General features: G+C 37.7%; 2 protein-coding genes across 2 annotated transcripts; one reads left to right on the top strand and one right to left on the bottom strand.

Annotated features, from left to right (window-relative positions):
• The first annotated feature begins 1,889 nt into the window (after positions 1 to 1,889).
• Positions 1,890 to 5,439, top strand: LOC141596812 (uncharacterized). The gene is made up of 4 exons (XM_074417063.1): positions 1,890 to 2,334; positions 3,706 to 3,945; positions 4,076 to 4,293; positions 5,034 to 5,439. Exons 1-4 carry the CDS (start codon positions 1,984 to 1,986, stop codon positions 5,218 to 5,220), a joined length of 996 nt encoding a protein of 331 aa, XP_074273164.1. The 5' UTR covers positions 1,890 to 1,983; the 3' UTR covers positions 5,221 to 5,439.
• Positions 5,440 to 8,069: 2,630 nt separating this feature from the next.
• Positions 8,070 to 11,733, bottom strand: LOC141595141 (uncharacterized). The gene is made up of 5 exons (XM_074415114.1): positions 11,291 to 11,733; positions 10,467 to 11,223; positions 10,254 to 10,361; positions 9,112 to 9,476; positions 8,070 to 8,955 (listed from the first exon to the last, which is right to left on the bottom strand). Exons 1-5 carry the CDS (start codon positions 11,731 to 11,733, stop codon positions 8,070 to 8,072), a joined length of 2,559 nt encoding a protein of 852 aa, XP_074271215.1.
• Between the last annotated feature and the right edge of the window lie 266 nt (positions 11,734 to 11,999).

The following is an 11,999-nucleotide window of genomic DNA, read 5'->3' as shown; positions in this document are numbered from 1 at the left end:
CCCGTGCAAAAAAAATGCACGGATCGGTTTTAAATTATCATATACTGACCTTGTATGAATATAATTAGATATATTATTTACTTTATCAACAATTAAATAAAAAAAATATTAATTGAAATTAAATTAGGGAATTGACATTGAATTAGATTGAAATTTAGTGATAATGAATTAAATAAATTATCCGAACACTTGTAGAGAATTTGTTGAAAATTTTAATTAATTGTTGTTAAGACCATGGGTAAGCCGTAGGTCCCACATTAAAAAAATTACTTTTTTACTTCTAAAATCAGCAGCCAATCACAATTCACCAAAAAACTTGGCTTTTATACTATGTAGATTTTACGAGTTTTGTTTATATGAGTTTTATTGTAAAATTTATGAGTTTATCCACTTAAACATAAAAGAAAAAAAAACATGAAAAAACTCAGAAAAAAATACATATATAAACTCTCATATAAATGTATCTTGGTTGTACATATACAACTAAATGCATAATCTTATTTGTAAAATTGAACATCCCGAAAAGAAAAATACATGGAATTCAACTAAATATCAGAAATTTCAATAATATGATGTTTAAACATCATATTCATTATTCATATTTAATATTGCATAACAACATCAAACAAAATTTATAATATATTAAAATTTTAATTTTAAATTGGTTTTAAATATTTGAAGTATACATTTTTCAGTAATTAACGTGATTTACGAGTTGATCCAAACTTGAATTTTAAGTTAACAGGTTGTTTTAGGTTCGATTAAACTCGAGCCATGGGTAAAGATTTACGGGTAAATAACCCTTATAAAATGGGAAGGTCCATATTCTATCGTTTTGTAATAAGTCTACACACGTGTGGCAGGTCAAATATGTATATTCACGAGTTCATGTGACGGGTCGAATAGGTAAGCTATACGACATTGATAATGTTTTACAATAATTGTCATGAACCAAAAAAATTTATCGTATGCACTAAAAACGTAGATAAAGTATCGTATTGTAAATCGTGCACTCAAAAGGAAGAAAACAGAAAAATAGAAGTAACGATTTTTTTTGGTAAATCAAAGCGCGCACTTAGTCGCATTACAATAGAGGGGGAGGGAGGATTCGAACCTAGGATCTATTATCCACAATACCTCCGTCCTAACCACTAGACTAAGACATCTTCAGTAAGAAGTAACGATATTTAAAATAGCATATTTGTGCAATTTGCACGGATTTAAAATTAGTTATATTATACTCCCTCCATACCACACCAATGGTAACATGATAAAAAATGGGTTTTTTTTAAGAAAATAAGGTAAAAGCAGGGGTAAAGAGGGAAAAAAATAGATAGGGTATGTAAGAAAATAGGGTAAAAGCAAGGGTAAAGAGGGAAAAAAATAGGTGAGGTATGTAATGACATTTTGGGTTTAATTTTGGGTTAATAGGTAGGGTATGTAATGACATTTTGTGTAAATATCAAAAGGTATAAAGTTGGTGTGATACGCCATATAAAGTACTTCCTCCATTCAACTCCACTCTACCTATTTGTATTTTGCACAAATATTAAGAAGGGTGGGGTTGAGTGGAAAATATTGTAAATAAATAATGAGGTATAATGTAATTAAGTGGGGTATGAGTGGAAAAGGGTGGAGTTTGATGTAGAAGTAGTGGGGTATGAGTGGTAAATATTGTAAATAAGTAATGAAGTATGAGAACAAAATGGTCATTTGACATTCTTTTTTAGGAAATAGGTAGAGTGGAGTTGAATGGAGGAAGTAAGTGTTACCGGAGTATTTAACAATCTAACAAGCAATTATTTGATTAGATTAGATAGAGAAAAAGGAATGATTTTAATATACTTCACTAGAGAGCGAAAAAATGGAATTATGGAAACAGTCCGTGTTGCAAGAGTCCAACACGGAGTAGAACAAACAAGAAGAGAAAGTACTAGGCATATTCCCCCTTCCTAAAACCAGAAACATACATTAAATACAACAATGGAGGATGAAACCTCAATTTACGAAGCTTCACCAACACGTCTTTCAATTCCACCTAAAATGGAGCCCGTTAATGGCGATTTCACTCGATTAAACCGCCATTATCAATGTAATACTACTACTTCACTTCCTGCCGAAGAACAATCTCCTCTCCTATCATCATCTTCAAACCCTAATTTCCCTAATCATAATCATATCGACGATAATAATAACACTAATGATACTCTTTGGTTTTCTTGGATGAGGATTGAATCTCGATCGAAATTATGGTTCCTCATAGTTTTTTGTGCGATTATCTCGGTTTCTGCTATTGTTCTTGTCAAGCGATACGGTTCTGATTTCGTACACAAGGTTCTTTTCTTTTCTTTCCTATTTTGAATATTGTTGTTGCTTAATTTGGATGAATTTCTAGGTTAGATTGATTTTTGATGAATTTGAGTTTGTTCTAGATTGCATCATTGACTTTGTTAGGTTTAGTTTAGTTATGGAAATTTTATATATAATGTTAGTTTCTATATTAGATTGATTTTGATGATTTGATTTCGTTCTCGATTGATTGAGCTTGCTAGGTTTCTTGAGTTAGAGAATTTAAACAATAGGTAGAATGTTTGGCAAAGGTTGAGACGGTTTTTCTAACGTGGGCACACGTTAATGATACTAAAATGCACTTATCGGGAGATAAGCTAATGAAAAATTGGAGTATTGAGTTAAGCACTTTGCTTGATTTTGAAACTTTTGGTAATTGGACGCCTTTGAAGAGGTCGAACTTGAAAAATCATCTACCTTGAAAGTCATAGACCTGTAGATGACTTAGATGGTAATAGGATATTCATTGAATCCGTGGTGGGGGTATATCCTGACAATATGCGGTTATGATCCATGGGGAAATGAAGTAATGCCCTAGTTACAGTACCTTTTTCATGAATATGTGTAATTGAGTCTTTACCTCTATGAATGTGACACACGACCTCAGAATATGAGCTCAGGTGCGCCTACCTACCTAATAGGCGTTCCATTGTCATTTAGGGCTTAGAGTAGCTTGCTATTTTGCGACAAAAATGCTTCTTTCTTGCTTGTTACTGGAATAGTTATATTTGTGCTACTGTCTATGAGCTTCATTGAACTATGCTTTGATTGTGGCATCCTCTATAACGACTCCTTTTGCATATCGGACATTCATTCAGAGGAGCATAAGGTAGTAAATTCTGGTTAGTTATAGAAAATACTCCCTCAATCTCAATGCGTTTATGGTTCATCCCAAAATGATTGACGCATTTTTATATAAACTTCCTATATAATCTCTACTTAAATGATGTACTCTTGTGCTGCTGGAATTCTAAGGGTAAGGTGGTACTCTTAAGTCAAAAGGTTGCTGGTGCTATTCTTTTGCAGGAGTTTGCTTTAGTAGTTTCATGCAATGTTAGTTCTATCTATAAATGATTTTATTGCTAGGATTCTAGGAAGAGTATTAGTATTTGTTTCTATATTTTATTGTAGAATCTTCTGCCCCATGCGCATCTCCGTCCCGTGGAATCAGTCATTTATTTAGGGATACGAAATAGAACACTAGTTGATGTAATTTGGTTTTGTTCTCCCTTGATTCTAATAAGATGTCGTTTTATGCCCTAACTTCAGTCAGACAGAAACATGATGATAAATATCAGTGACCTGGGAAAATGCCTGATGCCCTGCTCATATTCTTCTGTGATATGTGCTTTGCAGGAACTTATTCCAGTGATACACTGGCTTGTCGAAACTTTTCGTCCTCCCGTGCTTGCAGCTATTTTGTTTGCTGCAAATGCCTTATTGCCCGTCTTACTCTTACCATCTTTGCCGTTCAAATGGGTGGCTGGAATGACATTTGGCTATGGTTTTGGCTTCTTGCTTATCATGGCTGCAGAAACTATTGCCGTTTCCTTACCTTATTTTATTGCTAACCATCTCTTTCTTCCCAGACTCAAAGTAAGCACTTTTGATGTTTTATAAATTTGTTGCATCATCTTCAAGTTTCGCCTTTTGTAGAGAGGGGTTAATATTTAATTATTTACTTTTCCATGACAACTGTTCTTAATAACTATTCTGCCAAACCTAGAAATGGCTGGATAACCATCCTAGAGAAGCTTCTATCATTGGACTTGCTGGTGATGGTGATTGGTTTCATCAGTTTCGAGCTGTTGCTCTGATACGAGTTGCCCCTTTCCCGTATGTGTTGTTCAACTACACTGCTGTTGCCACGGGTGTTGAATATAGCCCCTACCTGGCAGGATCCTTGTTAGGCATAATTCCCGAGACATTTGTCGCCATTTATAGGTAGGTTTTTTTCATTTTCTTTTGAGAATTTAATCTAATCTTGTTTCACTTGCCAATTTGCAATGCTAGAATTATCTGCATTTTTTTGATGAAAAAAATTGCATTCCTTTTGAGACCTAAAAAAAATTGCCAGTTTGGTTGGTTTCGATAGCCTTCCTGTGGATTCTTTTCATATTACTTTGAAAACATGATAAAACTCTTCAACATAAACCATTCGTAGGAGAAATTTCATGTTGGAAAATCACACTATCATTTTTTTAGTCTGGCGAGTTATTGGCCTGTCTACATATTGTTGTTTATTACATGGATTTCCTGAGCCTGTGAGCTAACAATTTACCTTTTCGAACAAAGATGTCTTCTCTATGAGATAAGCATACTGAAATCACTCTCGAGACATTGACACATTGCAGTATTTTCTTGTTGATGTTACTCTTACTCGGATGTAGATTCCTGGTAGTGAATCTCGTTTTAAGACTTGATCTTAGAGTCGGTGGTTCAGTTTGATCATTGCTGCGTTTCATAATGAGGTAGTAACCTTTTGAAACCTTTATAATTTGGTCGCTAGACAGTCTTGCAGTTCGATATTTAAGGAATTCTTCTCTCCCCACCCCCGGTTAGCCTAAATTCAACACACAGCTAAATCTACTACTTTAATTAAGATACGATAGTTTTGCTTCATGGAGTAATAAGTTTAAATGATGCTATAATTGTAATTAACATATTGTGGTGTTTTCGTCTAGTGGGATTCTGATAAGGACGGTAGCAGAAGCAATGGAAGATCATACTCCAGTTTCAAAACGACACATACTTTTAGATGCTATTGGCTTTTGTTTGACTCTGGCTGCGACCGTTGTTATTGGGTTATATTCGAAAAGGAGGTTGAAACAACTTCAAGAAGATGAGGAACAACCTTGGCAACCGTTGTAGTTAACTGGGTTGAAAAGTGGCAAGAGATTTCCCTTGCTTTGATTGAAATGTAGGTCAGATAGGTTACGTAAATATTAAAATCCACTGTAAATAAGCTATTAGTGATTCAATTTTGCGTAGAGTTTCATGGTATGCTGGATTTCAGTTCCTAGTTACAATTATGAATACTGGAAGATCCATATATAACGGTACATTAGGAAATGAAGTTGCATTTCCTGCAAGGGATGGAGTTGTATTTCCAGCACGAAAACTGATGAACCAATTCGCCCGCCTGAATTCCTATAATAACAGCGTAACATATAGTTCTAAACTTCAGATCCGAGTTTCATCGCTTCCATGTACGGATTTTTACCATCTTTCAATTCTTTTTCTGCAGTTTGTTTTCATTTTTCACTGTTTGATTGTTTGTCAACACCTGGTTTCTTCTATATTCTTTAGCACATTGGAGATTAATCTGTATTTGGTGTGCAAGATGCAAGTATTAACAAAAGATTCACTGCGAACTGTAGGGAGGTCATTTGAGAGTTGGGGATCGCGGTTATTTTGTTTAGGGATTCTATGTACTGTGCATTTCGGTTACATGTACCCTTGAGTCAATAATAAAGAAGAAACCATAATTCTATGTTATTGATAATAGAATGTATATTGAGGTTGAATGTTTTAAAATTGTCGGTTTAATTGATTGCAAGCCTCCGGAAAAATGTAAAATTCAATTATAGAAATCCAACAAATTGGGTAAACAAAGCCAAAGAACCACAACTCTAATCTGGAAACTTAAGTAGTAGTCACACTCAAACCAAACTATCCACTTTTCGAAATTCTCTTTATATATTTGTACAGCGCGTCTTGCTTCAGACGACTGTTTCTCGTCTGAAACAAGACAGACAACATGTTGTCATTTTATAATAAAATAATGTTATTTTCTGGTAACATGTTAACATTATTTTTCATAATCATTTTCAGGGTAAAAAGTGACACCTCTAGTGATAACATTTTGTGGATTAAATGGTTACATTCTCTTAAAAAATGGCAATATTTTGTCTGTCTTATTTTAGACGGGAAAACAGCCCGTCTGAAATAAGAATTTGTGATATTTGTAAGCTTGTAGGCCACGAGTACACGATCCTAATTGGTGATAGCCGGAGTACAATGCATGGGAAGTCTTGTTATTAACATCTATCCCAAACAAAATAAAGAACTGATCGAAAACAATGAAATATTTTCAATTTATCAATATTGCATGAGAAAAGTGTATAATTATACTGATTTATCTGTGTATCACATTATTGTACACCTTAATTAACGAGATTTATCTGTGTATCACATTATTGTACACCTTAATTAACGAGAAAACTGACAATAATTTCAACAAATAACAAAAAAAGTTAGATTGTCAAGACGGGTCGGAGCAAGTGACGGGTAATGCCACTCACAAAACGGATAGGGGGGACAAGGTGAGGCACCCCCATGTGCTTCCCTCTCTCCTCTATTTGGGTCATTTGTGAGAGGAAATGGTATCCGTCACTTCAAAGTGACGGATACGTGCCGTCCTCAATGTGGGATTTGAAGTAACAGTGACTACACACACAATATCAAATGTGTGAATCAAATCTACTTTTTTGTGAGTTAATAATCATAGGATACGTACACTTCTTCACGCAGACTCATGTTTTATCTCAGTACACACAGTCTTTGAAGTATTCCCTTTTGGAAAGAAAATGAACAATTATTTAATTAACGCGATTTTGTGAAAAAAGAGTAGTTTAGGTGAAGGAGTCTAGTACTTTAGTACATTCACAAGGACAGGTTAGGGGACAAGGCGGCTATAGGTGCCGAGTTCACTACAAGAGAATACTGATTTAGCTACAAATTTAGCAACTCACAAAAAATCAGTTGCTAAATACGAAGTATATCACTTGGTGACCGACAAACTGTAAAGGGATTTGAAGAATTGGCTTAAGAGCCTTGAATTAATTGGTGAAGTGAACGTGATACAAGCAAGGCAATATATACAGAGATTACAAAACTAGGGCAAAGTTAGTTCCTATGAAAAAGGAAACAGATAATTACACTAAGGAAACCGAATAACAATATATCGTAATCAAATATTCCGAGCATATCCCACATAGCCCGAAATATCCGAAGGATATATTTCCTTACTCCCCCTTAAGTTGGAACATTAGGTGACCTAATGCCCAACTTACGACTTAAATATGCAAATGCTTCTCCACCAAGGGCCTTAGTGAAAAGGTCCGCAATTTGCTCCTTACTTTGAACGTGGCTTGCTGCAATGTTCTTGCTCATCAAATGCTGTCGAATGAAATGACAATCGACTTCAATATGTTTCGTACGGTCATGAAAAACCGGATTCTTTGCAATGTGTAAAGCCGATTTGTTATCACATAGAACTCGCATGGAATGTGTATGATCAATACCAAGTGAGAGGAGGAAAGATTTTAGCCAAATTAACTCGCTTGTCACTGCTGCCATAGCTCGGTATTCTGCCTCTGCAGTGGACTTCGCTACCGTTGGCTGTTTTCGAACCTTCCAAGAAATCGGGGTTGTACCTAATGCGACAAAATAGCCGGTGAGAGACCGTCTGGTTAAAGGGCATCGAGCATAGTCAGAGTCGGAATAGCCATTGAGTTGCATCAGTGAGTCCTTGCTCATAACTATCCCCTTCCCAGGATCGCCTTTGAGATAGCGCACAACACGGAGTGCGGCTTCCAAATGCTCCTTCCTTGGTGCTTGCACGAATTGTGATAAGGTATGGACATCGTATAACAAATCCGACCGCGTGATTGTGAGATAAACAAGTCGTCCTACCAATCTTCTATATATAACAGGGTCTATTTTAGCAAAGCACTAGTGGAAAGTGCTAGCTCATGATTTTGAATAATGGGTGTTTGGACTGGTTTCGCGCCTTCCAACTTAGCTTCCTTGATGATTTCCAGAGCATATTTTCGTTGGCAAAGAAACAAACCCGATTCACCATGTGCTACTTCTATCCCCAAGAAGAATTTTAATCGGCCAAGATCTTTTATCCCAAACTTTGCATCGAGAAATTGCTTCAAATTATCACTTGCTTTGGAATTATTACTTACAATGATCATGTCATCCACATATACTAATAAACCAAGAAAAATTCCCGACTTGTTCATTGTTAATAAAGAATAATCTGCGAGCGATTGAGTGAACCCATATCCCCGTAATGCATCCGTCAATTTAGCAAACCAATTTCTCGAGGCTTGTTTTAAACCATGTAGAGATTTTAATAGGCGACATACCTTTCCTGTCGTTTTGGCTTGGAAGCCTTGCGGCAATCGCATGTACACTTTTTCATCCAAATCACCATGAAGGAAAGCGTTGTTTATGTCTAGTTGAGAAATATTCCACTTCTTAGCCACCGCCACTGCTAGTAGCAGCCGGACACTGGTCATTTTAGCCACGGGCGCGAATGTTTCATGATAATTAATACCCTCTATTTGAGTGAATCCTTGAGCCACTAACCGAGCTTTATGTCTTTCGATCGTTCCATCCGCTTTGAGTTTGGTTTTATAAACCCACTTGCATCCAATTGGTTTCTTTCCGTCAGGGAGGTCTACAATTTTCCATGTCCCATTATTTTCGAGCGCATCAATTTCTTTCCCCATGGCTTCTCGCCATTCGGCTTGTTTAACAGCTTCATAGTAACTTCTAGGTTCGCGAATGGCATCGACCGCTCCAATGAAATTTCTGTGAGACAATGAAAAACAACTACTTGTGGCATAATTAATTAATGGATAACGAGTACCTTTCGTGGATGACGGAGTGTTGGACGAGTGCGTTGCTTTGGTTGGAATGACACGAGTGGATTGGCAAACATAGTCTTTCTTCCATGCGGGTTCAAACCTTTGTCGTGCTCCTCTTCCTAACTGTGATTCCTCCTCGGCTGGACCTTGCTCCCCCTCAACACTATCACTCCCGACTACCTCATCCGTGACAGAGACACCCTCGGGAAAGTCACTGGCAGCAGGTGTCTCGGTTTCAACTGTTGCCTCGGGTGCAATGGTACCTGTGTCCGGTGGTGTGCCCAAAACTAAGGATGACCCAAAAATGTCATCAAGGAATGGGAGTGAGTCATTAGTACCAGCCGTGCTACTGTCAGCAGGAGTGTGTTCGGACTCAAGAGCAAAAGGAAAAACGTTCTCATAAAAATGCACATCACGAGAAACAAATTGCCGTTTTGACTTCAAATCATAAACACACCATCCTTTCTGTGTTTTCGGGTATCCAATAAAAATACATCAAGTTCCACGTTCCTTAAATTTGTCCTTAGGTCGTTGCTTATTGTGAGCGTAAGCGAGACATCCTAAGACTCTTAAATGGTCGAGATTGGGTGCGTGGCCATGTAGCAACTCATAGGGTGTCTTCCCGTTTAAAATTTTCGTGGGAATCCGATTGGTAAGGTACACTGCCGTTAAAACACATTTCCCCCAAAATTCGATGGGTAGGTTGGCTTGAAAACGTAGGGCTCTAGCTTTTTCCAAAATGTGTCGATGCTTTCTCTCGACACGACCATTCTGCTGCGGGGTGTCAACTACACTAGTTTGAAACAACATACCATTCTCCTTATAAAATTGTGTTAACTGGCCCGACAAAAATTCAGTTCCGTTATCACTTTGTATGACTTTAATTTGCTTGCCAAACTGTGTATGTATCATTTTACAAAAGTATTTTATTAAATCACACACCTCCCCCTTATCTTTCATAAGATGAACCCATACGCTTCTGCTATGATCGTCAACAATAGTTAAGAAATAATGTGCACCGGATAGACTACTCACACGATATGGTCCCCATATATCACAATGAATTAAATGAAATAAAGTATCACGCCGCTTATTATTAAGCTTAAAACTCAAACGGGTTTGTTTTGACCGGCAACAAGAATCACAAATAAAATCCGAATCAACTGACAAAGGTTTCGAAATCAAGCTGCTAAAAGAAGGAAAGACATTATTTGAAGGATGACCAAGTCTTCGATGCCATACCCGTGCCTCATTCACTCCAACACGCGCAACAACTTCTCCAACTCGTGTCATGTAATAAACTCCATCTCGCAACTCACCCCGTCCAATCTCCGTCTTCGTAGATTGGTCCTGTATTATGCAAAAATTAGAATTAAAAGCCACTAAGCAATTATTTTCACGAATGAGTTGAGGGATAGAAATAAGATGACACTTTAAATTGGGGACGTATAACACATCCTGCAAATGAAATTTCTGCGTGAGTTGGACTTTGCCATGTTCATTAGCAACAATAGTCGACCCATCAGGTAACCCAACGGTCGAAGGAGCACCCTGCCATAATTTAGAAAGGGCATCTCGACAACCTGTCATATGGTGGGAACACCCACTATCGAGCATCCAATTATTCAGATTAAGAGAACGGGTACCTTGTAATTTTTCATGAGTGTTACCTTTACCACTGAGTAGAGTCCTCAATTGTTCTATTTCATTTGCCGTCAAGCCTGGTTTGGAAGCAGCACCTTCATCAGCGGTTGTTGTAGCATTTGCGGTCTGATTGTTGCTTCCGGAACCGCGTCCACCACGACCACCGCGTCCTCCTCTCCTTCCCCTCTCACATCCTCTGCCGCTAAGTCCCAATTTCTCACAACTTGTGGCCTCCGTGTGGTACCACTTTTTGCAATGGGTGCAGCGTGGGGGTTCGTATTCCTTGGAATCAGGCTGGATGGTGCTACGGTTGCTATCTGCCCGTGCACTCATGGCGACTTCAGTAGCTGGTTCGTCACGAATGCGAATGACTGCTTTATGTCGCTCCTCCCTCAAGACGATTCCATAGACACGATTTAGGGAAGTGAGGTCGTCATCCATCAATAGGTTGGAACGAATGTTATTATATAAGGTATCATTTAGTCCCATAATGAATTGATGAATTTTTTCTTCTTCTTTTTCTTTAAGGAAAGCAGTGGCAGCACCACAGGTACAGTCGGGAACGCGACTGTAAGTTGCTAGTTCGTCCCATAAGGACTTTAAATTAGTGTAATAATCAACAACAGATCGATTACCTTGCCTGCATGCTGCGAGGTCGCTTTTCAATTGATGAATGCGAGCTGCATTCTCGGCTGCGTATCGTTCTTGGAGTTCCTTCCAGATTTCGACTACGGTCCCAGAAAAAGGCAATGCTTGGGTGCAATTTTTCGTCTATGACACTGCGCAACCAAGCCTTTATCATGGCGTTGCATTGACGCCAAGCCACAACTTCGCAATCCTCGTCCTCTTTTCCTTCAGGTTTCGGCACAGTCCCATTAACAAGCCCTAATTTATTCTTTGCTTCGAGCCCGTTCTTAACTGCGTCAGCCCAGAGATCATAGTTCTCACCATTGAAAATGATTGAGGTAAGTTTGAGACTCGGACTTTCCGAAGGATGTAAAAATAATGGTGAAGAAGACGGAATCGTTTTGGTGTTAGAATTGGTTGAATCGAATTGATCACTTCCGATTTTTGTCATTGTGAGACTGATATTTGTGTGTTTGAAAAAAAAAGGACGGATGCTAGGATTTAAACCTGCTCCGATGATACCATGATAAACTGTAAAGGGATTTGAAGAATTGGCTTAAGAGCCTTGAATTAATTGGTGAAGTGAACGTACGTGATACAAGCAAGGCAATATATACATAGATTACAAAACTAGGGCAAAGTTAGTTCCTATGAAAAAGGAAACAGATAATTACACTAAGGAAACCGAATAACAATATATCGTAATCACATATTCTC

The sequence above is a fragment of the Silene latifolia genome, chromosome 8 (assembly GCF_048544455.1).
Source record: "Silene latifolia isolate original U9 population chromosome 8, ASM4854445v1, whole genome shotgun sequence".
In the NCBI taxonomy this organism is placed as follows: domain Eukaryota; kingdom Viridiplantae; phylum Streptophyta; class Magnoliopsida; order Caryophyllales; family Caryophyllaceae; genus Silene; species Silene latifolia.
This window is presented reverse-complemented; position numbering and strand designations above follow the sequence as displayed.

Bases quoted from the DNA above. Each gene is read 5' to 3' on its own strand.
- LOC141596812 (XM_074417063.1), top strand. From the start codon at position 1,984: ATGGAGGATGAAACCTCAATTTACGAAGCTTCACCAACACGTCTTTCA. The intron at 2,335-3,705 runs GTTCTTTTCTTT...TGTGCTTTGCAG, and splicing joins GTTCTGATTTCGTACACAAG to GAACTTATTCCAGTGATACA. The intron at 3,946-4,075 runs GTAAGCACTTTT...TGCCAAACCTAG, and splicing joins TCTTTCTTCCCAGACTCAAA to AAATGGCTGGATAACCATCC.
- LOC141595141 (XM_074415114.1), bottom strand. From the start codon at position 11,733: ATGACAAAAATCGGAAGTGATCAATTCGATTCAACCAATTCTAACACC. The intron at 11,224-11,290 runs GTAATCGATCTG...AGCAACTTACAG, and splicing joins CCTCGCAGCATGCAGGCAAG to TCGCGTTCCCGACTGTACCT. The intron at 9,477-10,253 runs GTATGGCATCGA...CCGAAAACACAG, and splicing joins TTGGAGTGAATGAGGCACGG to AAAGGATGGTGTGTTTATGA.